Below are 26,505 nucleotides of genomic sequence, written 5' to 3' on the forward strand. Positions count from 1 at the left end.
AGTTAAATTAGATTAGTTTAAGTGAAGTACGATATTAATAAAATATCCAAAAGCAGTTGCTTTTTGTGTTTTATCTATATTTTATAATAGTTGTAACCGAAAAGTGGGTTTTAATAGGAAGAAAGAGACTTATTTAAAAACTAATGAGGATTAGTTTAAGTAGATATTAAATACGTCATCCACCTGTACTCAAAGTTGTTAACAGTCTCTTAAGCTATTTTCTTAAGATTTGAATAAGTCCATCTTATATTTAATAGAAAGAAAAAAGGGGTTTTGCGTTAGTCGCGCTGAGCTTCTTACGAACGATTGTTAACAAATCGGCTTTGAATTTCCCAGCCGAGTAAAAATTCGACTCGGCTACGAAATTCAGGTATGTATATGGCATTTTTATAGTAGTAGAAGTGATAGGTTAAGCTGCAATGTCCTTGGTCCTCGGTCGAATGTTGTTTGAACTAGATGACCCGGTGAACTTCGTATCAAATCTGACCAATCGATCGGACTTGAAAACTGACTATGAAACAGAAATTTCTGAAGCCATCATAAATATATGAGGGCCACGTGACAGTTTTAACTTTTAAAAAGGCAAAAGGCATCAAACATTTGCTATAGGAACAGTTTTTTATTGAAAAATTCTATTGTCGGTTTTAGTATTTTCTTTACTTATTATTTATGTTTCCTAATATTTACCTAAACCTTCTTCAAATAATTCAAAATCATAATTTGCTAGTCGGTCCAACATTTTCAAGATAAACAGAAATTAATTTTTATATAAATAAATACTATTTAATTTAAAAAAAATCTACTATTATATCGATAATCGGAGCATTTGATTCAACTTAAAAAGCTTTGATACATACGAAATAGAGAACAGTTACAGGCACCAAAATAAAAGATAATTTTAAATGCGCATAATACGAGCAAGCTGCGAGGTAGCTAACAGACGGAAATATTAAAGGGAACTTTTCTTACATTTTTAAAAGAAGTTTTCTTTATCCGAAGAATAAATCGAAGGTGGGAGGGCGAAGTTATCCCGCGATAGAAGAAATCTGTTGTTTTATTCATGAAAAAATAAGAAAGAAAAATAAACGGAAAACACTTCTGAATAGTCTGAAGTCTGGATGTGCTCCTTAAGTTTTGTGTTGTTATGTAAAGTAAGACTAGATTTAAGAAAGCCACGTACTGCATTATATTTTTCCTTTCATCAAACACTTAATATACATTTAGCTAGTTAAAAGAAAACAACGTATAGAAGTCTTGTTTTCTAATTGCACATAGCACATCTTGAAACCATCAATCAAAATAAGCTACTAAAATGGCAACGTGATCTAAACAAGTGAAGTCGTGACAAATCCTCACGCTCAGTATCCATTAAATAATGCAAATTTGTTGTAATCCCCACTCGGAGGAACATCGCAAAGCCGCTGCGAGTGAAATATTTAATTTTCATAAAGTATACATTAGAGGAACGAGTCGCCTTCCTGATGTCTCGCGGGGAATGCTATATTCAAGAAATCGTTTCACCATTATAATAATTGTTTAAACGATTTCCAAAAACCCAGCGAAAATTATTAAAATGTAATCAGGCGTATTTTAACGAACAGCTACGTTTTTTGAATAAAAAACCCGATGGGCGATTGTCTGTCGAATTCGACGGGAGCCTGACAGCAAATTTGCATATCACCAATATTATATCGTCACGCGAAAAACGTATCCCTTACGCCTGTGTACACATGAATGACGCGTGATGCTGCCGACCTTCCCTGACGTCATCCATCATTCGCCGTGGCGCCTGCACCTAGACTTGTGACAGCCGAGCGGCCTGCGGGGGTGAAACCGAATCGGAGTACGAAATCAAACTTTAAATACCCCTATTTAGCGTACTGTTCGTCTCGTTCAGAACGGTGCAAGGTGGCACACCACCTCCCCGCGGCTAGGGAGGATCCCTGTCAAACGCTCGCGAAGAGTTTGACAGGCCCCGGGCGCGGAGTATTTGACATGAAGGGGCTTGTTTGATACGGGGGAGGGGGAAGGGGCAAATTCTGCCCGGTCATGAATAGGCAATGGGCTCGGTTTATTTATAAAGATTGTTAGCTGAACTGAGCGGTGAACTTCTGTGCGAAAATAAACACATCGGTGCATTGATGTGTTCATTTACCTTGTCATTGTGTTCTAAGTATACTGACGAGGGTGTGCCAAAGCTTCAACTACACATCTTGTACTCATACAAATTTGAAATTTAAGGCAGCGTTAAATATAGGTAGCAAAAGCCGCACAGATTAGCAGAGAAGATATTAACATAACATATAAAAACTCCCTAATATAAATTACAACTCATCACAATCCTGTAAGCGACAGTTAAAGATTTAAAAAAAATTTGCGTATATTACAAAAACAAATGGAGCGTGTCACTGCGCCCTCCACGTTATCTATCTGAGTTTCAACAGGAAATAAGCGGGTTTCGAAAGACTTTATCAACGACAATTTAATTCAAGCCACCACAGGACCCTCAGCATCTTGTTAGGGGAATAAAATCCATAAAAGACACGGCAGTATGAGAAGCTAACGTGGAGGACGAAATTTGATTATTCCGCGAGGTTGGCCTATCGCCAGCGCTCGGCTATTTATCATGTGCGCTGCTCGCTCTACGATATAGGGAATCATCAACACCGTATAGCTATTTTGACTCATTCATATATAATCCCGTGTGTATCCAATTTAATAATTGGATACACATCATCGTTTCATTGATAAATTTAGAATTTTTTTGATATTTTTTTTTCTTTCACTCACAGTGGAAGAGATCGCTCAAAAGTGATAAGCCCGCCAGTTGCTCTCCTTTTCATTTAACTATGTTCAATTTTTATATTGTAATGTAACGAAGTGTTAATAAATAAATAAATAAATATTTTTTTGAGATATATAAATATCGCCGGAATCGAAAACCTGGAAGTTAAAGTGTGATTTTAAATGTATTGAAAACATATATAACATAAAGTAGTGATATATTTATGTAGAATTACCGTATGAATCACTCAAATATTAAATATTTTTTTACTATAATGTTAAAAATAATAAAACGTTATTTTCACTTTACTATAATTTTACACTTTGGTACTTCTATATTTTTAGCAACGAGTACCTAATACTACTTATTAAAAGTCTTAACTAAATCGTATAAAGTATGAAAAACAAATTCTAATTTTAAAAAGTAATTTATAGATTACTCATAATTATTACTCTTTATTAATTAAGGTATGGGTCACCTTAATGTCACTTAATTAAATACTACATATATCGAATTTAATGACTAAACTAATGCAGACGTAATTGTGCAATTATTTAATTGAAATAATATTGATCACCATTAATACTTAGTGAATCGATTAATAAACTAATGATTTACGAGGTAGTAATGAAAAATTCTAATAGTTTAATAAATCCTTTTTTCGCTGCCAAATACTGGCTGAAAAATAAAATCTATCACGTAAAGAGGATTTAATGCACCCGAAAAAAATGCTACATACTGCATTTAAAAAAATAATAACCTAATGAAATACAGAAGTGCTCTATTTTCTAATTTCTTTAAAGGGTACTTCTATCTTTAGTACTATGTTAAAGCCACACAAAGAGCATTAAATAAACCCCTTGTGCACCGAATCACGGATTTGTTTCCGCGACGTGTATGATTTATTGCGAATGAGATTCCCTTGCAGCTTTACTTTCGGTTCTTTAGCTATTTCTTATACCATTTAAATGTTCAATACAAGGTTTAAAATAGGTATAATGTAATTAATTATTCAATTCATTATTTTATAAAACTGATACAATTTTAATTAATTTATTAAAAACATATTATGTTTCATACTTTTTAATTTGTCAATTTACCTTCTTAATTTGAAATCGCGCGAATCTAACAATTTAACTTGTATAGCTAATAAACAGATATTATGATCTTTAAGCACATAGACGTTTGTTTTAATTTTACTCGGATCTAAAGTCCATTAGTGCATAGCCGTGACTCGAACGCCCGACCTTAAGACACATATTCTAGTCTTGTAGCATCTAGCATTACAGTTGCCCATTAAACTCTATTTAAAAAGTATTTCAACAGAATTAACGCCATCATAATTATTTTCACATAACTGATGTTCAGATTTAATAAAACACAAGACAACATGTTGACACTCCTTGGGCCTGATCGCGGCTGTCAAATAATGATACTCATTTGTCAAAGGGAATCGGGACCCCAGCCGCTATAGCATCAACAAATATACTAAAACGATCATACAATATTGTAGCTCTGAAGGGACCGTATAAACAATAGAAGCCTTTATTTTAAGCCGTTAAACAAACGAATAGCGAAAGATTTAAGGTGTTTAGAGGTGATGTAAAGCTTTATTACTCTAGAAACATGAAGGGTAGATTTATATAGGAATGATTAATGTAATTGAATCTGACAGTAAAATATAAATACTACTGTTATTGTAGATCGTAGTTTCTACTAAGTCAATTATAAGGGAATATTTTTCGTATAAAAGAGAAACTGTTGTTTTACCGTTATGTGTAACCGCCCACTAAAGTATTTCCGAACCAATTCGACTTAGGATAGTTCAAGAAAAGAGCGTACGATTTCTTACAACACCGGCAGTGAAATTGTAAACCTTCTGGCAATGTGAGTGTCCATGGGCGGCGGTATAACATAGGATTAGCCTCCTGCCCATTTAGTTCCTATTACATATAAACATAAATAGTGTTCTAGATAATTTTACATCTAACTAACTGTCCAATTGCAACTGTACTGCACTGATTATTTTTACACTCAACTGTTTGTAATTCGGTGGGTGACTCGGTCAGATAAAGAAAAGACCACTCTATGTTTTTATCTGTGACTCATCAATAGTTACTTCCTGTAACACTTATAATACGCTTTCGGTCAATGCTAACAAACGGCATTTTAGTTCAAATCCAAATCATAATCTATATTCGGAAAGAATTTATTCTTTATTTATTAACCAACAGGTTGTGTATAAAGAGTTTATATAGCCAGATCCACAGAACTCCATATTAATAAAACAACAAAAACTATATCTTTACAGTACAAGTTGATATCGCGAGACCCTCGGCTCATCTCTCGTCGAAGCCGTCATTTCTTTTATATTTTTTCATCAATGTCACACGTGACGCCCGAATGTCATTTTCATACGAAAAAAATGTTTATTAAGAAGCGGGCTACGCAATATTACAATACGCTAGTGAAAAATGGAAAGTGATTTTTTATGAGAATATAACAACGTGTTAAGGAGCAGTTAGGGTTAACATTTATTTAAAATTATAGCTAAATGGCATATGTCATTTGTAACATGTAATTAGACTATAAAGGGGTTTATTACTAAAAGTATTTCGTGTTAGGTATAGGATTGAATATTTGAAATGTGGGATTGATCTCACTTTTCGTAATGAATTAACGCCTGAACCAAATAATGTATCCACAATCTCAGATTGTTTTCAATCTTTTCAATTATTTTAAAAACTGGTGTACGTTAAAATCTTAGATAGGATATTGGCACTCTGGAACTGTCCTTTTCATACAAGGGCATTCGAAATACACCGATCTGACCTACCATGGATAGTTGTATCGACAGATGTCTATTACAATCCGTCGATTGGTTATTAGCACACATTTATCATATTTGGATTAAGATATAGATGATTATTAGATCTGATATATATATCAGATCAAAAATGGATTGAGATAGGTTTTTGGCTTTGGGCGTTAGTAGGTATTAGGTAAGGCACAAGCTTTAGATATGGCACATATCAATTTTGGTTAGTAATTTTATATTGTATATTTATCAGCAATTCCTAAAAATAGCTTCATCTGTATTTTCAATGCCTTTATTACCATCACATATATTTTTTATAGTGTTATGAAAATTATCGAATTGTTTCATCCAAATTCCACTTCTAACGTTAATTATATTATAGGTAAACAGTATTACGGTTGTCACAAGTAAATATTCGGTAAGTAGGTGGCAGACGCGACGCGGGGAAGCCGGGTACGCGATGCGGCAGATGCGCCGGTTGTGATTGTCTTGCTCGATGATTGATGATCTCCGACGGATGGAGCGTAGGGCTGCGGCAAACACAATTTAGATATCCTCTTTTATTTCTATTTAAAATCGTATTGAAAGAAAGTAGCCATAACCGCAGTAGAGTCGTAGTCTATAGCGTATGGTGTAGAGCTATTTGCCACCGCGGCTAATTAATGAACTATCAATTATTGGATTGTTATTAGATAGCTAAACGTTGAGGAACATAATAATAATAATAGCCTTTATTCAGATACATTTACATTCAAATAAATTTCCATTTTAATCCTCTTCTAGTGTATCTGTGTACCCTTTTTTGGCAAAGGCCTCCTCCAAATCCCGCCATTCCTTTCTGCACTGTGCCACTCTCTGCCAAAAAATGGTTTAATAAAGTTTATTAAATAATCAGATACCATTTTGTAATATAATTCATGAGCCGGACATGGAACAGTTAGAAGAACCTAAAGTATATTTTGCCATCGCTATCTATTTATTGCAACATCGAACACGCATTACACACTTATTAGCTATATTTTTTTGTATTATTGTTATTTTGAGTTTTTGTGTATGTGCTTAGTCAGTTATTAAAGTTATGTCTATGTACATATATTAACGCAGGGACACATTTGAGTCTTTGTTAACATTTTTAGCAGGTTCAATTAGTGTTAGAGCACTGTCATATAAACCTTATAAGTAATTAGTCGATATTTTAGTAATCGACGCAAGTTTTTTTCTCCTTTAAGTACCAACAATTCTTTGTAATTTTATTTTATTGTGTGTTTGTCTTTTCTTGTATGTTTTTAATTTCTATTATAGATAGATTTTATAAAATAATCAGTCGATTTAATATGTATGAAGTTGTAGACTTAATAAATAAATAAGTACCTTAATGAAAAATAGCTTTCTGTACATTGTAATATTACAGTAACTTAATCAAATATTCTATTCTTTATGCAAATACAGTAAAAATAACTAAACATAAATAGTCCCATTAAGATGTTATTCCTATTGTTATACTCAGACAAACAATACTACAAAGTCGATATGTAAACAACCACAAGGATTATCGTCTCAATCTCTCTACACTCTGGTGTTTACTTATAACGGTTAATGACATAAAAATAACTTTTTGTATTATTTATAATCGGACTTTGGATCCTTTTGTATTCGTGCAGCTTTACTAGATGTTAGCGATAAAGACTAGTCTATGGATTGGAGTCTATAATGCGAATAAGACATTAACATTAAACCTACAGTGCGGTACAACCTTTTACATGTCTTTGCCATTTTTGGCTTTTGGCGTCGGTTTTTGGTTGAGACATGCTGTTTTCTTGAGTTGAGAATGGTACAAGAAGCTAATAGGCTAGCATTTGTTATAATGTTAGTGGTGAATAATTAATGTATCTTCCTTGTAGTACTCACCCATGCTTACGCTTACATAGTTTCTCTGGCTTGGCGACACAAAATGTGTAAAGAAATATTTTTTTCAACAAATTGTAAAACTTTAAGTAAAGGTAAAATCAAATACTGCTAACAAATAAAAAACAAACAAATGCCAACATACCTTACAAGGGTACGAAAAATTCAGAACAGCAAAAAATTAAATATTAGCCAAAAGTTACTTAAACGTACGTTTATAACAAACATATATATTTATTTATGTAGAATATTTTTATATTTTGTTACTTAAATAGATAATCTGCCTCATTTACGTTACAAAAGTAAGCGAAAAGTGAGTCTTCATGCAACTACTATACTTATAATAATATACTACCTATTACTTTCCGTCACACACCTGCAAATAACACATAGAGATAGAACAAATTACTATCAACAGACGAAACATTCAATTACATTAACTAGTCCATTACATTAGTAAGCATTTAAATAATGATAACTTATAAAGTTATTGTCGAACATTATCACTAGACATTAAATGATAAAAAAGCTATGCGTGGCAGCCCTAATCCACTATTCAACTCACGTTTATTCAATATAAGCAAACTCAAGCATAGGCCACAGTAGAAATACTTTGCCGAAATATTTTGCATTCGTCAACTGTCGCGGCGATGATTTCAATGTTCTGCTCGAGTTCGCATTTAGGCTTTATGTAGATACTTACATTATATATATTGACGTATGTCTGGAACGTTTAAGTATGCAAATTACATTGAAATATTCCTTTTAGGTCCATCTTGATGTTAATAATCAAATTCATATAATTTAAATACGCTATAAGCTTAAGTACTTGCTCGTAAAAATAATAATATTAAAATTTAAATATATATTTTACCCTGCTTTATTGTAGCAAACACGTGTATCTCCAATGAATTTAAATTTCTAAATTATAAATATCAAACTGCTAAGCTGCAGATTTAAATAAAGTCTAGGCCGTAAAAGAGAATATTTGACGTTTCTGTATATTTATATGAAACAAAGATTCGGTTACTAGCGGTAGGCAAGCGTATATAGCGTTTTAAATAAACCATTAAATCTCAAGTATTTTATATCGCAATATGTTAGAATACCGACATCTATTGAACAATAATTAAAACATATAGAGTAACGTATGTAACACTATCCTTATTTAAATTTTAAATACCGAGTTATCTATCGATTAAATTATTGCGCGTGTTTTTGATATAAGTTTTATATAAGGTTCCTTAGTTTATATAGCATTTTAAAGAGTTCTATCTTGTGACTAGACAACGATACTTTAAATGCCACGTAATGCAACCAACATTATAAGTCTTCAGCTTCGTCACTTCCAATGTAGACCGAAAGATGGCGTTGATTTAACTAAAAACAACAATTTAACTAAAATAAATGACTTTGATCTAAACATTAACTTTCAATTATACTAATTATAATAAAATAAGCTTGCTAGATAAGTACCTACCTACTACAGAATTCTAATTATATTTATAATAATTAAAATGTTTTAAATGCGTTAAATCATCTAAATTGAAGAGACAGACATTTGTAAGTCAAGCTATAGGTAAGGCAATAAATCGTTATATTTAAATGCACTGTTTGTGGCATTATTTATAAAAATAAATTTATTTCAAACTGTTTAATATGAAAAAAAAAACATTAAAATACCTAACGCATACCATACATAATTCTGAAATTATACCAATATAATAGGTACATATAATGCAATCCTTTTAATTAATTTAATTAATTTGTAATCAACTGTTCTAAACTCAAAAAAAGGTAAGATTCATAGCAAAATTATATGACAATATTGACATGCCTATAAATCGTAAACAACTAATCAAATTTAAAAAAAATACCTGCTTAACCTAATTACTTGATTACCCTTGTTTTGATTCACGAATCATTAATTAGTGTTCAGGGGTTATATATTGTGGTCCTTTAATGAAATGCAATTATAGTTATTTAGGTTTTTGCAAACGACACATCTAACATCATGTCCGTATCGTCTTCTATTACTAATCAGTCGTCTGATCAGATTGTCTATGTCAGTGATGGCAGTGACCAGAAATGGAGTCCTGATACCAATACTCAGAACCCACAACCTTCGGTAAGTAATCTTGGCCATCCATTTATTACTTTTAAAGTCGATAATTCCTTTTTTTAAATCTATTTTTTTTGCAGGGTGTACAATGGCCAGTATCATATGACAACAATCCTATTAACGGTGGAGTTTATAATGGAAACATAACAGACATTCAAAATCCTATTTTATTCAATATGCAAAATCCGCAAAGAAACTACGCCGATCTGTCGTATCGGAGAGACTGTCATATAGGAAACGGATACTATGCAAATGGAAGTGCTCCTAATACTCAAAACATTAATTATAATGCAATGAACACTTTAAAAAATGGCCAAACTGCCGCAAATAATTACCAACAAGCGTCTCGCTCTAATTGGACTCCTAACAGAGTCACCAATGGTGGTGTGAAAAAACCAAAACGTGTTCGTACAGCTTTTACAACGCAACAAATGATGGAACTGGAACTCGAGTACGCTAGAACGAGGTATTTGGATCGCAACCGGCGGATTGAACTATCCGATTCATTACACTTGAGTGAGAAAACGATCAAAGTCTGGTTCCAAAACAGGCGTATGAAAGATAAGAAAGACAGAGCGGAAGGACTTGAAGAAGCTGAAGCTACAAGTACTACAGAATCATCACCTGAAATGAATGTACCGTCTCGGTATAGCTACCAACCTACGCAGCATGACCTCTATCACCAAGGAAATATGTATATGGAAAATACGGTCCCCATGCCGGTCCTTGACACAAGTTTGCCTGTACCTTTGGAAACTGTAATTAATTACCCTAACTACAATTTTATGTCTAATATGACTGAGCCTACATACAGCCCTTCAATAGAACCTCAGTTTCAAAATGTTAACCTGATGCAAATAGAGAATAATATGACGACAGCGATTAAAGAAGAGAAAGAAAAACATGGGGATAACATAACTGCGTTATTATTAAATGATGAGGCAGGGCAAGATATAATGAATCCGCCATCATTTAAAGACCAAGAAGACACAATAATGCATGACGAGTCATGTAATGATACATCTTCTCCTGACGAAGTGGAAGGTAGGCCAGAAAAATCGTGCATTGCTGGAGATAACTGGGAGTTGTCGTGGATTCGTATAATGGATTTGGTTGACGAAGTCTAATTGGTGAAGCAATATTTAAAATGTACATATGTAATTTATGTATAGTTATATAAAAAACGTGTGATTGGAAACGTGGATTGTGTGTATAGAATGTTTAATAAAAAATAATAAATATTTACAAAATTAAAATGAATTTATTTATTTGTCTACTTTAATATTTAATGTTTAGATTAAATTGAATACATGGCAAATGGCAATACTGAGTTTAAATTATTTTCTGACATACATCAAATGAATATGATTAGTAGTTTATTACTAAATTTATAAAATAATAAATTTAATTATAATTATGTAAGTTAAAAAATATATATTCGAAATTCTATATAGCAGGCAAAGGAACATATTGTAGGCGATGTTATTCTACTATATAATTCATGAATTAGACAAATATATAGGATAGGCGTTTGGTCGTTTTTTGCAGTGGACACCATGTAGTTACGTTTTTACTTGGAAATAAAAACTTTTGGAAACAATTGGATATCACAATCTGTGATGAATTATTTTACACTTGATGCATGCTACAGCTATAGTTGGAGGAAATTGTCCTTATATATTTCGTTTAATTTTGTTTGCCTATCTAAATATCTAAAAATCTAGAACTAAAGACAAAACCGATGTACAAAATGGTATTGTTGAAATATCAACATTGATACCTTACAATAAAGTTCATATTCGAAAACAATTAGGTACGCAGATATAATCCTAACTTTCCAACACTGTTATTAAAATACATTTCCGTATTTTAATAACAGTGTTGGAAAGTCTAATTTCTTTACAATGGTTAGAAGTTGTGGCTAGCATAAGATTCAGGCTTTACTGATATTTCACAAATTATTAATATACTTATGCCCACTATGCTTTTAAAAATATTAAAAGACAATTACTTTAAAGCCAAAAAAATCTTATAATCAGCTTATCCTCTTTTTATTGCTTGATCATATTACGGTCATTTTGTCTAGTGCGTTGTCTATTTTGTCCTACATATTTATACCTTATGACGCAACAACGACCTTATAGCGACGTTCATTTTTAAACAAGATTCGGTCTCCACCCGACTAATACTGAATATCCACGAAGATCATTGATTTATTTATTTGGTAATTACGTTAACAATAATTATTTACTTCTTTACACATAATATCCACACATGCATTTTTGAGGATTCATACAAATAATTAATACGCTTATGTACTAATATTTATGAGAGCTTTGCTTACTTTTCCTGACAAGACGAGGGATGAACGGCCCCCTGAAAAATTAAAACTTAAAATTTACCTACTTAAGGTAAATAATTATTTGATAAAATTACTTACCCTCAATATCTTTTCATTATATAGAGGGTAGACCTCTAACCAAATTTTCATTATATCTAAGAAAAATCGAACAATGGCGTTAATATCTGGATAGAATTATCTGATTGTAGCACGGATACCCACTCACATCTTTCAAGTCTAGGCTGATAAAAAAGCAATGGAATGTAAAAGATAATTCTAATGTTACAAAAAGATTTCACTAGAAATGTATATTTTATTATAAATTACTTATAACTGTATTTTCATATTTCTAATGCGTACTAAAAGATTTTTTTACTTAATTACGTATAAAAAGGCGTCATTATCAATCGTCAATAATTTTTTTACTGAAATTATAAACAATGCAAAACTCAATCTTAAATCATATTCATATATTGAATTTAAAGAAATCCTAGTTTATTACTTCACTATCATCATCACTACATAGTATAAAACAAAGTCGCTTTATCTGTCCCTTTGTATGCTTAAATCTTTGAAACTACGCAACGGATTTTGATGTGGTTTTTTTAATAGATAGAGTGATTCAAGAGGAAGGTTTATATGTATAATAACATCCATTAAATAGTGGAGAAGTACTGTTATTTTTGAGGTTTCTAATGTGATGTCGTAAATAATTACATTTTTTCCGCTTACTTTGCAAACGCAGGCTGAACCCTACGAGTTTTATCAGAATAATGTACTAAGTATTGTACACATTGAAAAGGTCTATAGAAAAGTTCATGATGGTATATGTCTATCTCTTATGGATAACCCACAATAATTTTTTTTTGTCATTTACTTTTTTGAAGCGATTTTAACCAATAGGTACAGCATTAATCCTTAACCAATGAAATACCTTGAATACATTATTAATTTAATATAGATCTATACAGCCCATTTCAGCTTATTTAGCAGCGATCGAACGTGTATATTATCGGAGCTTTCCAGCGACGGAAATAACAAAACATAATAAAAACCCGCTTTTCATCAGCATTGCACCCGAGCGAAGCTGGGGCGGGTCACTAGTAATTTATAAACGAGTAATACTAACAAATGCACTTAGGTATAGGCATTGTATAAGAATAATAATTTATTGAAAGAGATGTTATGGTACTTATTATAAAGATTTTTTCAAATTCAAATTCGCTGAAGTGGTTGAAAACAAACATGAAAAACATGGTTTTATTCCGATGCTTTAATGATCACTATTAAAAATATAATCATTACATGATAAAAACTATTAAAATGTTATATTACAATATTTTATTATATAGTAATAGACTAGTATAACTTAAATATATTATATTTACATAACTTTAACGATTCCAAATTAATATAACTCGACTCATTTTAACTATTGTAATTAACATTATTTAGTGTTTGATATCTATTAACGATTCGTTTGTTAATCACTAAAATAATAATGATGCTCAAATAATTTAATGACAATTATAATAATGTTTTCGAAATAGTTTATATTTATAACGCTCTAAGATTCTGCAACATTTAGTATTGTTAAGTGCTCAGTGTGAAAATATTTTAGACATAATGCAAAATTTTAATAATCATCTTCAAATTGGTATGGGATTAGATACGAAGTGTAATAGTGCAGCAAATATACATAACACGGAAATACAGAAACTGGTAAGTAATGTTTAAAATATCCAGCGACTACAAATCCGTTTTAACTACCTACATCTGTCTGATCCTTTTTTCAAAGTTGCTTTATATGCCTCCAACGCGAACGCTGGGTATAAGAGATGCCTACCTCGAGTTTATACCTCGTCGTAAAAGTGTTAGCATGCACAAATAAAACATGTGTAAAAGGGTACCAATGGGTATTTGTTTTTGTGTACAAAACATAAAGAAAAACCCATTGGTATTGATGACTGACATGAGTCCAGGGTTATTAATTTCACGGCTTTCATGTATTAGGTCTTTTTTGTAAAATATGTATTTCTTAAAGAAAGACACCGGGCTTTTTTTAATAGGAGGAGAATGGGCAGGAAGCTCATCTGATTTTAAGTAATAGAGCCACGCATGGACAATGCCAGAAGGCTCGCAAGTGCGTTGCCGGTCTTTTTTTTAATTTCGAGCCTTAGTCCACTTATGACAGTTATTCAGTACTGCGCTCATTAACAACAAACACGGATTTTCAAATCTGTTCTACTAATAGGTACTTTTAGTATTTAATTTAATTAAATATATTAAATTTAATTAAATTCACGGAAAATTACATATTACATTACATATTTTTAGAAATGTCATGTTTTGTAATAATGGTGTCATATATTAATATTTTGTAGCATATTGTATTTACTTATTATTTCTTCTTACAGGTCTCCTCCACTCAAAGTTATATAAGCAGAAATGCCAAGAAATCTAGAAGATTGAGGAGTTCATTTACAACTGAACAACTTAACTATTTGGAAAGTGAATTTAAAAAATTCCCTTATATAGGAAATGTTAATCGACAAGAATTGTCCAAAAATTTGAATCTTCCTGAGAGGGCAATAAAAATCTGGTTCCAAAATAGAAGAATGAAAGAAAAAAAGGAATCAAATAAAGAGGAAGAGATAAACCAATGTGTTTCAATAAAAATCACTAATAATCAATTAAATAATGTGCATAATTTGCAATCAGCTAATGATGAAATTAATGTATCAACACCATTACAAGTTGGATGTAACGAGGCAAAATATGTTGCAATAACGTCTAGCATAATTGATAATACACCAATTAATTACGCCGTAAAAGATTCCAGGGAACAAGAAATAACCACTACTACGGAAACTATTAATACTGGAAAAATCAATCATAACGATGTACTACCATATAATGACCATAAAATGGAAAAGAAAAATCCAAGTAAATCTAATGATCTCAAAGTAGAAAACGTCACCACACCCTTTAAAAGCATAGCAAATGATGATGAAAGCAGAAAGCGAAACACAAGTCCCTGTTCATCTCAGTCCCAAGATATGCCTGAAGATTTATCACGAAAGTCCAAAACCAAGTCTTCGAATGAATTAAAAACGCAACATCTATATACAGAGTCAGGAAGTGTATCGGTCTATATGCCAAACTGTTATACACCATCCTATGTACCTGGTAATGTTTTATGGAATCCTAACATGGGAATTATTACAAATGGGGCTGTACCTACATACCCGCCTAGCTCTTACATTATCAATCAACAGAGCTTGCGAAAAAGTAATTGTAATTGTGATTGCCATCTTCCATTGGTTCCCCAGGTTACAGAGAATCCAGGGCCATATATTCCCGTATTTACTATTCCCTATACGGCTCATTTGCAATAATAAACAAAGATATATTTTAATGTTTATTAAATTATTATAGAAATACAAATTGTTATTATATTTATATTGGTACAATAAAGAATACACAAAAAATAAATTTTATTTCATTGACAATAAATTAATTAACCTTACACTTACTTATTATTATTATGATTACAATTTAACATTTTATTTACATTAGCTTAAGAAATAAATATAGAATAGGAAAAAAAGAACATCTAATAAATAATAAATTATTTTGTAAAGATATTTTAAATAGGTATAGAATTTTTATTAGAAAACTTTGAATAGAAAATATAGTCATTTAAAACTTATCTTAATCTTAATTTAAACCTATTAACTAGAAATATGCAATACACTGAGTACTATATAACACTGTCGAAAATAAATAAAAACAATTTAAAAACTTATATTTGAAATTCGTTAATGTTAAATGTACTCGTCGGCCATTCATAACCATTTTCAATACAATTACCATAATGATAAATGTCTGGTTGGTAATAATGTGTGGAATTTGTAGGATAATATTGAGTTGGATAAATATTAGCATCATTTTGAAAATAGAATCCTGATGCATAACTATTATATGCGTTGCTACAAAATTGTGGTTTTAGATCTTCAAAGTTATTTTGAATTTCCTGTGGAAATATATAGCTTTCTGGATACTGAATTTCCTCTGGCAAACTTATTTGAATACTATATTTTTCTGGTAATGGTTGTGAGACAGGCGACGTTGGGGTAACGGATTCAATTAAAGAACTTTCACTAGATGTATCGCTTGATTCAGAAGATTCCTTCTTCTCCTTCATTCTTCTGTTTTGAAACCAGACTTTGACACATTTGTCACTGACATTCAGTCGTTTTGCGAGTTCGTGGCGCCCTTCGGCATCTATATATTTTTTTCGCTTGTATGCATCTTCTAATACATGTAATTGATCAGTCGTGTAGGCTGTGCGCATCCGTTTATTCTTCTTTCGGACCATCTTGGTAACCAAGGCATCTTTAACATAGAAAAACTTAATGAGGTTCATGTCTGAGTTTATTGATGTATTGGAAATAAAAAGAATATTCTAAACATAATGCAAAATGTATATTTTTAACTCGTTTTGCTGTCCAAAGAAAGTTTGCTTATGTTTCTGCAGGTGATCAAGCCAAGCATATAGTTGGACAATTTCTAAATAAATTCGATATTTTAAGATGTCTGAGAAAAATATATATTATGTCATCCCTACAAACATTCTTCTAAAACATACTTTCTAACAAAATGTCCTTAATTTCACTTAGACTTGATCAATAAAACGGTTTAAAAATACGAGATAATATTTATATAATATTACCTATAATATTTATTAAGACTACTTAGACTTAATAGAATTGCTAATTGTAGGTAGGATAGTCTCTCAAAATATAATAAAAACTTTCTTAAGACGGGCCGAACTAAATTTGCCTTGTCAGTTCTAAAATATTCGAGTTTAAACTGACCTTTATTCGAAAGTTGTTTCTTCTCAGGCCATATTGTCTGGAAAGGTCGATTCTCCCAGTTGGTGAGCTATAAAACAATAATTATTAGTAACGGTTTTCGCCACGACCTAATTTCCTTTAAAATTACAAATATTTACCTCATTCATATTTCCTAAGGGTGTAATTGTATTTAACAATATATTATCGAACATATTTTATTAAAAATAAATTAAACAATATTATTAAAAACGAAACTTAAGAAGAGCACACGCTACTCGAGCAAAACGACTACGACTGAAACGATCACATTGGCGTCGGACAATATTTTTAAAAGTACCTTCATTTTTATAGAAAAAATTGCATGACCTGGTTTTTTGAACATATTATAATATAATTATAAAATAACACAATTAAGTTACTATGGTATTTTTATGTACAAAAAATTACGCTCTATTTTGTATATTCTTATTTTTATTTATCTAATATCTTTAAACGAGCAATTCTTGTATATTTATATGTATATATATATATAATTGGAATCTCGGAATCGGCTCCAACGATTTTCATGAAATTTAGTATACGGGGGGTTTCGGGGGCGATAAATCGATCTAGCTAGGAATAAATGATAGAAAATAACAAAAAGGTGGTGTTTGAGTAGTCCCAATTTAAACTGAAAAATGTATCTTCCTGACACCTATCGGCGAATAATAATACTATTTTTTTTAAATTGCTTTAACGACACAACAACACTAAAGCTATTCCAGCATATATAATCTATATTGTTCATATTTCATCATTTTATTAGTATGTAATTCGTACTTATATATAATTTCCAAAAACTCAACTTTCTCTTCAATTTTCCTTTTGATAAATATAAAAAAATAAAAATACCGAGCAAAGCTCGGCCATCCAGGTACTACTTCATTAAGCAATACAAATTGAAAAAGTTAAAATATTAGCAATTGAATAGTCCATAATACATCACAGAATGTTATACATATCACAGACTTATAGTTAGATATTGAATAATACTATTACACCCACTGTTTCTATTTAGTATCGATGTGTGCAAAGTATGGATTTAATTATTATTTAGGTTTTTTACGATTTAGTCAGCTGCACTAGATTATTATTATCGGTAATGTCATAGAGAATTAAATTTCATTATATTTTATGATTTCAGGTGAAAGATTATATAACTTGGAAAACCAAGAATTGTACCATATTTATTTGTCCAAATCCGTTAGGTATTATTAATTCAAAATAAATAATACGCAATATATAAATGCCGATGGTTTAATTGTTTTGAGGTAAAGAGAGTGTTTATGAAGGTGTTTAAAATTTATAAACAAACCGATTAGTCGCAGGTATACACTAATGAGGGTCTAGGATTAAGCCAATAGGATAAGATGTAAACAACATCTTAGGGATGAAGATAATTACTTCCGAATTGAGTAAGTATATAAGCTTAAGTTTTGCAAATTTTTTAATTAGTTTATTTTGTGTGTGCAAGTCAAAGGGTTGTGGAAGTTGTGTTAAAAATGGATTTTTTCGGAACGAAGAGTGCTGTGCAAGAAATGGTTAATTTTTTTAATATTTAAATTAAGTTATGATTATGTGTTTGATTGGAAATTTTTATTTCAATGGCAATTTAGTTTAAGTTCTTAGATTTAAATCCAAAAAAATAATAGTTTAGTGCTAAGAATACTGTAACTAATTTCAATTAGTATCAAAAAGTAAAGTCTAAATAATATGTTTATAACTTACAGCCAATTTTTTATTTAAAGAAAACATCTGTTATGACTTTTAGGTAAATTAATTTTTCTAATTTCTCATTTCATTTCAGGAGTTGTCGCCCGCACAGAACAAGATAAAATGTGATCTACAAAGTTTTTATGAAAACTTCGATCCAGACAGCAATGAGGTAAGTAAACAATCTTCATCTTAATTTCGCCGAAGATTTAAATGTGTTACAAAGACTGTATAATATTTATTAAGACTACATTTGCGACATGTAAAATATCTAGAATTCAGCAAACTTGTCTATGTTAAAATGGGGTTTATTCCTGATTTATTAGTTATAAACTTAAAAAATATATTTTTAAATTTTGTTTTCAGGATTGTTTGTTTGATTCACCATGCAGCCAAGAATACGATGAGAAACCATGCATTAGGAGACTTAACGCAGAAAGGGTGCAAGGAAACCAAGGCCATTGCATTCAAGTACTTATAATTTTTATAAAACTGAAAATTTTAGATTGTTATATGTTAAATTAGACATAGACATATTACTTATTACAAACACAACACACACATAAACACACAAAATAACAAGAATCAAAGAGAAAAAAATAAATAAACGATATAATGAGAGGTATATATTCTGTGTGTGCTGTGCTGTGGCTGTAAATGGCCCTGGCTTAGCGTTGTGCTGAGGAACAGAATGTTCCAGAGACCAAATTAAATATTATTTCGCTGTATATTTAGTAAAATAGTCAAAGTATTAAATAATGAAACATACATTACATCAAAATATTTTTACGTTGTAAGTTTATCGTTGTACTAACTGTATATTGTTGGATTTCAGATTACCTCACAAGCGGAGAAATCAGATAAATGGAGCAACTTTTTTCAGTGGCAACCAGAGCATCACGAACAACATACGAAGGGCGCCTTTCATGGCAAACGTGAGTGTTCCTACTATTTTTTTATCACACAGTATTTCTTTTGGCTTAAAAGTCAATTTTAGTGATTTTTTTTTTTGAAAATTAAGTTTATACATTTTGTAATACAACTAAACTAAACTAGAATGAACACAGTTGACTAAAATTAAGACGGCTTATGGCGACGTGTAACTCGCTCGTATATAATATACATATTAATATTAAGTTTCTCATGTAAAAAAAATATTTTTGTTTTTGTAATGAGAAATGAAGTTCTTTAAACAAAAAAACTTTAATATATGTACAGTTAATAGTTGAATAACGTAGTACGCTGAAAGCAGTTGATTGTCAACTGAATGCCTCAATAACCCTTACGATCTTGCACTGCGATTCGTAAATATTTAATGGTTTTTCATTAATTAATAATTTAATTTGGTTTTGAGAATTGATAAAGGATCAGTATTATAGCGTATGTTCTTACCGTATATTAAATAGTTTATTTTAATTTCACAGATTCGGGCTACAAACAAATCAAGAGAAGTATTTCAAAGAAGAAACGTACCCGTACGATGTTCACAACTGAACAAATTATATCCATGGAGCAAATCTTTAAATCCAGACCTTACATCTGCCATGATGAGAGACAAGAACTATCTCTTAAATTAAATATCAGTGAGAGGGCGATCAAAGTCTGGTTTCAGAACAGACGGCGAATGTCCGAGAGGAGAGAGAAGACTGAACTACCGGAATCACCAGTATCTGACGAAAATTGTGACTCAAATACTGACAGGCTAGCATACATTGAACAATTAATAAACGATAGGACTGATCAATTCGGTAACGTAGCTCTTGATGATAAGGTGATAAATGCGTTAGTAAGTGTTATTGATGAACATTTACCACGGGAAGGTAGTATATTATTAAATTCACTACGTTCAAACCAGCAAAACACTTTACAGTCGACGTCTCCAGAAGTCTGCAGAGAAAACGAATTAATGAGGTACGAATGTATTTCACCGTCCAGTGTTATAGATGAGTTTTTGAATTGATTCGAAGTTAATCTATGTTATCCAGTTTTTTAGTTTATAAAGCAGAAGAGTTAAATCGTTGAATTATGTACATATGTAAAATGTAAATAATACAATATAAGTGTCGTTGTCTATTTATCTACTAATTTTATCTTAATAAATAGTAATTTTAATATTTTTGTTTAATTTAAATATCCATTTCCATCCATTACTACAAACCTAAATATATTAATAGCGCATGTGACAATACTAAAAAATAAAACGGAACGTAATAAGTAGAAATATTTTTATTAACATAAAATATACATATATTTACAGTCGATAAAGTATTAAGTGGAAATAAAAAAAATATTTTACATATATTTATTCTCATATCTTTTTGGTTTAAAAGTACGATACAATTCTTGCTATTCCATAAATTACAACGATATGTATGAAGACGAAAACTTCGATGCGGCAGACGTGTTCTGACTAGAACTATCTGTTGTTGGAAGATATGAAAAGTACGCGTCTTGGTTTAAAGAAATATTTGGTCTGTTTTGAAGGTTTTCTTCATATGAGTGCGTAGATATTGATGGAATGCCTGTAGAATAAGCGTAAATATCTGACGTAGACGGCAGCATTGTTGCCGATAGTGAATTATAGTACGATGCGGCACTTGTAGGGTAGCGGGACATTTCATCTCCCAACTTAATACTTATACCGTTGGGTACATAGCTGTCCGATGTCAGCGTAGATAGCGCACTAGAATTCGGTTGCAATGATTCATCGGCATTGTACCGATAAACCTCTGATACTGGTGAGTAAGAGGCCCTGCCGCTTGAAGTACCTGCTGCGTAATACGTTGAGTAAGTAAGGTTAGGCGTGTAGGACGGCAAGTCCATTGCGTTTTGAGTAGTTTTAATTATTGATTTAAGGGAATTAATCTGGGGATATTCTGGCGGACGCATAACGGTATCATTTGCGGTGAGGTATATTTTATGGCTTGTATGACCGTCTGTTATTAATCTTCTATGTCTATCATGTCCTCCGCAGCTTCTTCCGTGACTTAATTTATGGTCCTGATGGCTTGGTGACATTTCTTTGGAGCTTGTAGACGGACTGCTGTCATCGACTGATGATGATGGCTTGTTATGTTTATTATCTTTTTTATACTTCATCCGTCGATTCTGAAACCATATCTTAATCTGACGCTCAGATAGATGTAAGTAATTTGCCAGTTCGATGCGACGAGGGCGACACAGGTAGCGGTTTTGATGAAATTCGTTCTCAAGTTCTACTAACTGTGAACTTGTATAAGCAGTTCTAGCTCTCTTCGTGAATCCTTTTTGATATGGGTCAGAAGACATATTTTCTGAAAAAAATTTAGTTATATAAATTTTAGAAGTTGTTTATATATAAATTAAACCTGAATACTAAAGCTATATTATAGTAACTTATAAAAACATTAGCTTTTAAATACACTAGAATTGGCTAATATTATAAAGACTACACACAATAGTTGGTATTTACCGTTTGTTAAAGAAGAGGCCACACTAATTCCAGAGTTATTTAGTAAAGCTTTATCACACCATGTGGAATTCTGAAATATCACAAAATAGTTAAATTCACTTAAAACTCTACGTCTTTTAATGTGTACGCTTCAATTTGGAATAAAATTTTAAATTAGATGTTCTAATTCTTAATTGACGCAATTTACAGAATATTAAATTGTCATTAGGTACCGGTTGATTTGTGGTAAATCACTCTAATAAGTGACGTTAGTTTAGATAGCGATAGATTTAGTCAAAATTTATTTATAGCCTATTACGATAAAGTTCAATTTAGTTTGCTTTATAATCACCTGATTGGGAAAACTAGACTCGTTTAGATCATTAGCTTGTTCTTCAGGATCTTTCACAATATTGCTGCTTAATTCGTTGCTTTGTTGACACCGTAGGGATTCGTTGGCATAGCTTCTATAGACAACCTGTTCCCCTAGTTGTAAATTTGAAGTGTAAACATTTTCACCTTTATGAAATTCTTCGGCAATTCCATCTTCAGCACCGGATGCATAATTGTTATTCGAACAATTACTTATGTTATCATACTGTGGTATTTGATATTCATATCTATTTAACTCTTCATGGGGATTTTCTGATGTGTACGACTGTTGCAATCCAAGTATATCTTGTATGGTAAAAGCGGATGAATCACGTGAGTTGTAGTCTAATGTTTGAGGTACAGAGGTGACTTCAGGCTTACACAGTTGAAAAGAATTATCGTGAACATTGTAAGCGGAGTCAGCAAGAATATCTTCAACTCCATGTGATGTGACTTTATAATAGCTGCTTTGAGCCAAATATTCAACCGGTTTCTCTTCCGTCAAGTCTTTGATGACTCCAGACGAGTAATTTGACGATATAGAATCATTGGATTCGTCAGAAATCACACTTGCAGATGGGGAAGGTGATGCTGTAGACATAATTCACTTCCACACCATTTATGGGTTACGAATAACAATTAATATGCGACCGCACAGTCAAAGATTTGTTTACTAAATGCTTTTTTCTTCACCTGAATGTCGTTAATTTGGTAATGACTTTGTTCGGTTGTGTGCCACATTTTGACGTAGTTGAGTTCTTTGTGTGCTGACGATAAGACGGTATGCCCGCCTGATAGTAAAGGGGCACTAGATAATTGTTTGTAATGCATTTCGGTAGCTAAAATACTTGTCAGTGATAACTTGACCAAATACAGCGCTACTTAAAACGTTTATGTTTGTAAATAATTACTTATTATGGAAATAGAAAATTCTATGGCAGATTAAATTTTATATGTTATTTCTTCCCTTGCTCAGTTCCTGAACATTTATTAATTAATTAGTCTATGGTTTTATAACCTGTCAAATAATAGTATATGGTAAGGAGGTTGCAAACTCATATTTGCTCACAATATAAATCTAAGATATGGAAATTTTCAAAACTAAATATATTTTAAACTTCGGTTCATATTAGTAAGTGCGATAGTATTAGTACGGTAAGTATGTGTATTGCTATTATGTATTGCCAATCAATATAAAAAATCTGTGGTGCTAAATCCTTTTGAAGTCTAGGCCTCAGATTTCGTACCTGTTTATGATCATATGTCAATCTAATAGGCAAGTCGGTGTAATCACCCAGGGCAGATGCCCTTATGACTGACACATGCCGTCGACTTTTTGGGTCTAAGGCAAGCCGGTTTCCTCACGATTTTTTTCCATCACCATTCGAGCAAATGATAAATATTTATTACACAATTACCATATCTACAGTAGAACATAATACTTTAAGATTTATAAGAAAATTATAACATTTAGTCTATGTAGTTGTAGGTATTCTGCTCATACCTACATCAGGAAGTGATACAAATGTCATTAAGATAAACAACAGATTATAACCACAACTAGACCAAGTATGATAAAGCACAGATTACAAGTCTTAAATCCATAAAAATATAATATACTAACAAAATAATAAAATAGTTCCCGTGGAGTTAACGGTAACTTAGATATAATCCGAAGCTAACGAATGAACGAATTATTCATAATATTGGACGGCTCTAAGTCCGATAGATTTATTTTATTTATTAACACTTCGTTATATTACAATATAAATATTGAACATAATTAAATGAAAAAGAGAGCAACTGGCGGCCTTATTGCTTTTGACTGATCTCTTCCAGGCAACCACTGTGATTGAAGAAAAAAATGTATTAAATTACATGAGGTAGGCAAGAAGTGCAAAAATACATATTACATATAGTTATTAAGAAAAACTACACAGGAACAAAAACAAATGAACTAAACTGATACTGGATCCGTGAAAAACAAGAAGTAAAAAAGTGCACATGAATCTTAAATCTCAGAAATTATTTTTTAATGTAGTAGTAGATAAGTAGCAGCTTAGTAGTAAAATTCTATAAAATTACATGCGATTTGCATGTGGTATACCCTATGATTCATTATATAAATTATCGCACAGGTATTCTGTAAGTTCTAACAGCGATTGTCATTTTAATATTGAGTGTACTATATTATATTCGTTGAGATCGGTATTGCTATCGTTATTTGAAGGTACAGACTTCATAATCTACACTTTAAAAAATTGTCTGCGTCATAATTTAGGCCTTCACAAATGCGTTTAACATAAATCAGTGAGTATTGTGTAAGCTAGGAACGATAAAGCGTGCGTACTCCATAACTTCTATAGCATTTCAATATTTATTTTCTTAACGGTGTCTAAGACTTATATCGATTGGATAGTAAATAATTTTAATGACGTTTTTATAATATACACTGAGAGTAGAACAAACAGCCAATTGATTTTTCACAGTAGCCCTGCACCTATTGCAAAAAGAAGCTAGACTATACATTACGTTATGTTATAAATTATGTTTTATTATTATTGCTACTTTTGATTTTACTTTATTTAATTTTAGTTATAGAAACGTGTTATTTTGAGTTTTTTTTGTTAATTATTTTGCATTTATTGTACTCTACCGTCTCTGTAGGTGTTTCTTTTTCATTGTTCCACATGCGGGGTTACCTGGAAGAAATCGCTTGTTAGCGATAAGGCCGCCCGTTGCCTTATAACTTTTGTAACCTGTTTTTTTTTATTTTTGTTATGTGTATGATTTTGAATAAGGTAATACAGCAAAAATATGTTAAAGCTTTTGCAGAGATAAAAAATATACAGTTGATCCATAATTATGACTTAAAAGATCAACGTCGTTTTTGTTTGTAACAATGCATCGTAACATCCCTCTGTTTATAATACGTAATCTATTTTGTATTACCTACTCAAAAGAGGTTTGAGTTAACACTTAAAACTCTTTGCGTCACGATTAGCTTTTTTACCTGAAATTCACTGTCAATCCGATTTAGTCTAATAAGGATATTTTAATAAAAATAGTGTGATAAATACTAGTATATCGAATTTAGTAAAAGATAACATGTACCTAATATTATATATATTACGGATTTATAATTGTTTTCTTTAACATTCGGTAAAATTTGGGGGTTTTTTTATATACTCAACAAATTAAGCAATTATTTATTAATATTGCACTTTTTTTAATTTATTGTTATATATCTATAGTCTACAAAGTATTGTTGCGTTCGCTATATCCTTTTAGTTTGATAAATGAGTTGAGGTTCGTGCGAGTTCAAAACTCGTTCGGATTAATTTTTTATCTACAAGACCACATTGGTTAGCATGTTGAACTGGAGTTTTGATTCAAATCCTGAGTACGACCGATTCCTCTGTATTCGACCCTTGTTTCGAATAAGTAAAACTATGCTGACCTGCGCCTTCGTCTGCACTATGTGACCTCCAATAAGCTATTTGGAAATAGCTATGAACAAAGTCATATCAGGTAATAATGAGAGTAATTTGTATAAAAGACGAATTAAAAAGCCATTATTTATTTTTATATGCACTAAACTTTCAAAGACTAGTTGAGTCGTCGACGCCGTTGCATGTTTACAATATATTATATTATCATGATATAATATGTCTAATTAGAGAACGATAATGAACATAAGAACTTAACGTTTAAAGAAAAACACTTTTTTAACGGATTGAACTGACGTCTCGCGTGCTTTTAATAATACATAACTTCAATCCGGTAAAAAAAGTGTTTTTCTTTAAATGTGTAAAAGTCATGTTAATAAAAGATAATACTAACTAAACGTTTGTTTTCATGTTACTACAACTAATGGGATCATGCTTAGAGAAGCGATTTGGGGGTATTTAAAATTATGAATCCAATATTTATATTGGCCAATATTTACAGAATAAAAAAAGATTTGTATAGTGTAAGTTCTATAAACATTTATGCACAATCTAAAATGGTTTTTCTCGCGATTTTGTAATCACGATCGCTCTCAATATCCATACTTGATTTGCTGTACCAATTTTTGATCTATTTGAGGCGCAGTGTTAAAGCTCAATAAGTACAATATA

The 26,505-nt window shown here is 31.3% G+C and overlaps 3 protein-coding genes and 1 long non-coding RNA gene across 4 annotated transcripts; 2 read left to right on the top strand and 2 right to left on the bottom strand.

The window, feature by feature from the left end:
• The first annotated feature begins 9,747 nt into the window (after positions 1-9,747).
• On the top strand, positions 9,748-10,757 carry LOC123689396 (homeobox protein Dlx2b-like). The gene has a single exon (XM_045629222.1). It carries the CDS (start codon positions 9,807-9,809, stop codon positions 10,755-10,757), a length of 951 nt encoding a protein of 316 aa, XP_045485178.1. The 5' UTR covers positions 9,748-9,806.
• Positions 10,758-13,619: 2,862 nt separating this feature from the next.
• LOC123689390 (protein zerknuellt 1-like) lies at positions 13,620-15,369 on the top strand. Its single transcript, XM_045629180.1, has 2 exons — positions 13,620-13,693; positions 14,389-15,369. Exons 1-2 carry the CDS (start codon positions 13,631-13,633, stop codon positions 15,367-15,369), a joined length of 1,044 nt encoding a protein of 347 aa, XP_045485136.1. The 5' UTR covers positions 13,620-13,630.
• A 969-nt stretch (positions 15,370-16,338) lies between these two features.
• LOC110992205 lies at positions 16,339-17,119 on the bottom strand. The gene is made up of 3 exons (XR_006750371.1): positions 16,989-17,119; positions 16,852-16,918; positions 16,339-16,369 (listed from the first exon to the last, which is right to left on the bottom strand). It is a non-coding gene; the product is annotated as an uncharacterized LOC110992205 (long non-coding RNA).
• Positions 17,120-20,842: 3,723 nt separating this feature from the next.
• LOC110992178 (homeobox protein Hox-A3-like) lies at positions 20,843-22,541 on the bottom strand. Its single transcript, XM_045629324.1, has 3 exons — positions 22,532-22,541; positions 22,034-22,103; positions 20,843-21,875 (listed from the first exon to the last, which is right to left on the bottom strand). Exon 3 carries the CDS (start codon positions 21,868-21,870, stop codon positions 20,941-20,943), a length of 930 nt encoding a protein of 309 aa, XP_045485280.1. The 5' UTR covers positions 21,871-21,875; positions 22,034-22,103; positions 22,532-22,541; the 3' UTR covers positions 20,843-20,940.
• Positions 22,542-26,505: the final 3,964 nt, after the last annotated feature.

This window comes from Pieris rapae, chromosome 8, assembly GCF_905147795.1.
Source record: "Pieris rapae chromosome 8, ilPieRapa1.1, whole genome shotgun sequence".
Taxonomy (NCBI): Eukaryota; Metazoa; Arthropoda; class Insecta; order Lepidoptera; family Pieridae; genus Pieris; species Pieris rapae.

Bases quoted from the DNA above. Each gene is read 5' to 3' on its own strand.
- LOC123689396 (XM_045629222.1), top strand. From the start codon at position 9,807: ATGCAAAATCCGCAAAGAAACTACGCCGATCTGTCGTATCGGAGAGAC.
- LOC123689390 (XM_045629180.1), top strand. From the start codon at position 13,631: ATGGGATTAGATACGAAGTGTAATAGTGCAGCAAATATACATAACACG. The intron at 13,694-14,388 runs GTAAGTAATGTT...TTCTTCTTACAG, and splicing joins ACACGGAAATACAGAAACTG to GTCTCCTCCACTCAAAGTTA.
- LOC110992178 (XM_045629324.1), bottom strand. From the start codon at position 21,870: ATGTCTTCTGACCCATATCAAAAAGGATTCACGAAGAGAGCTAGAACT.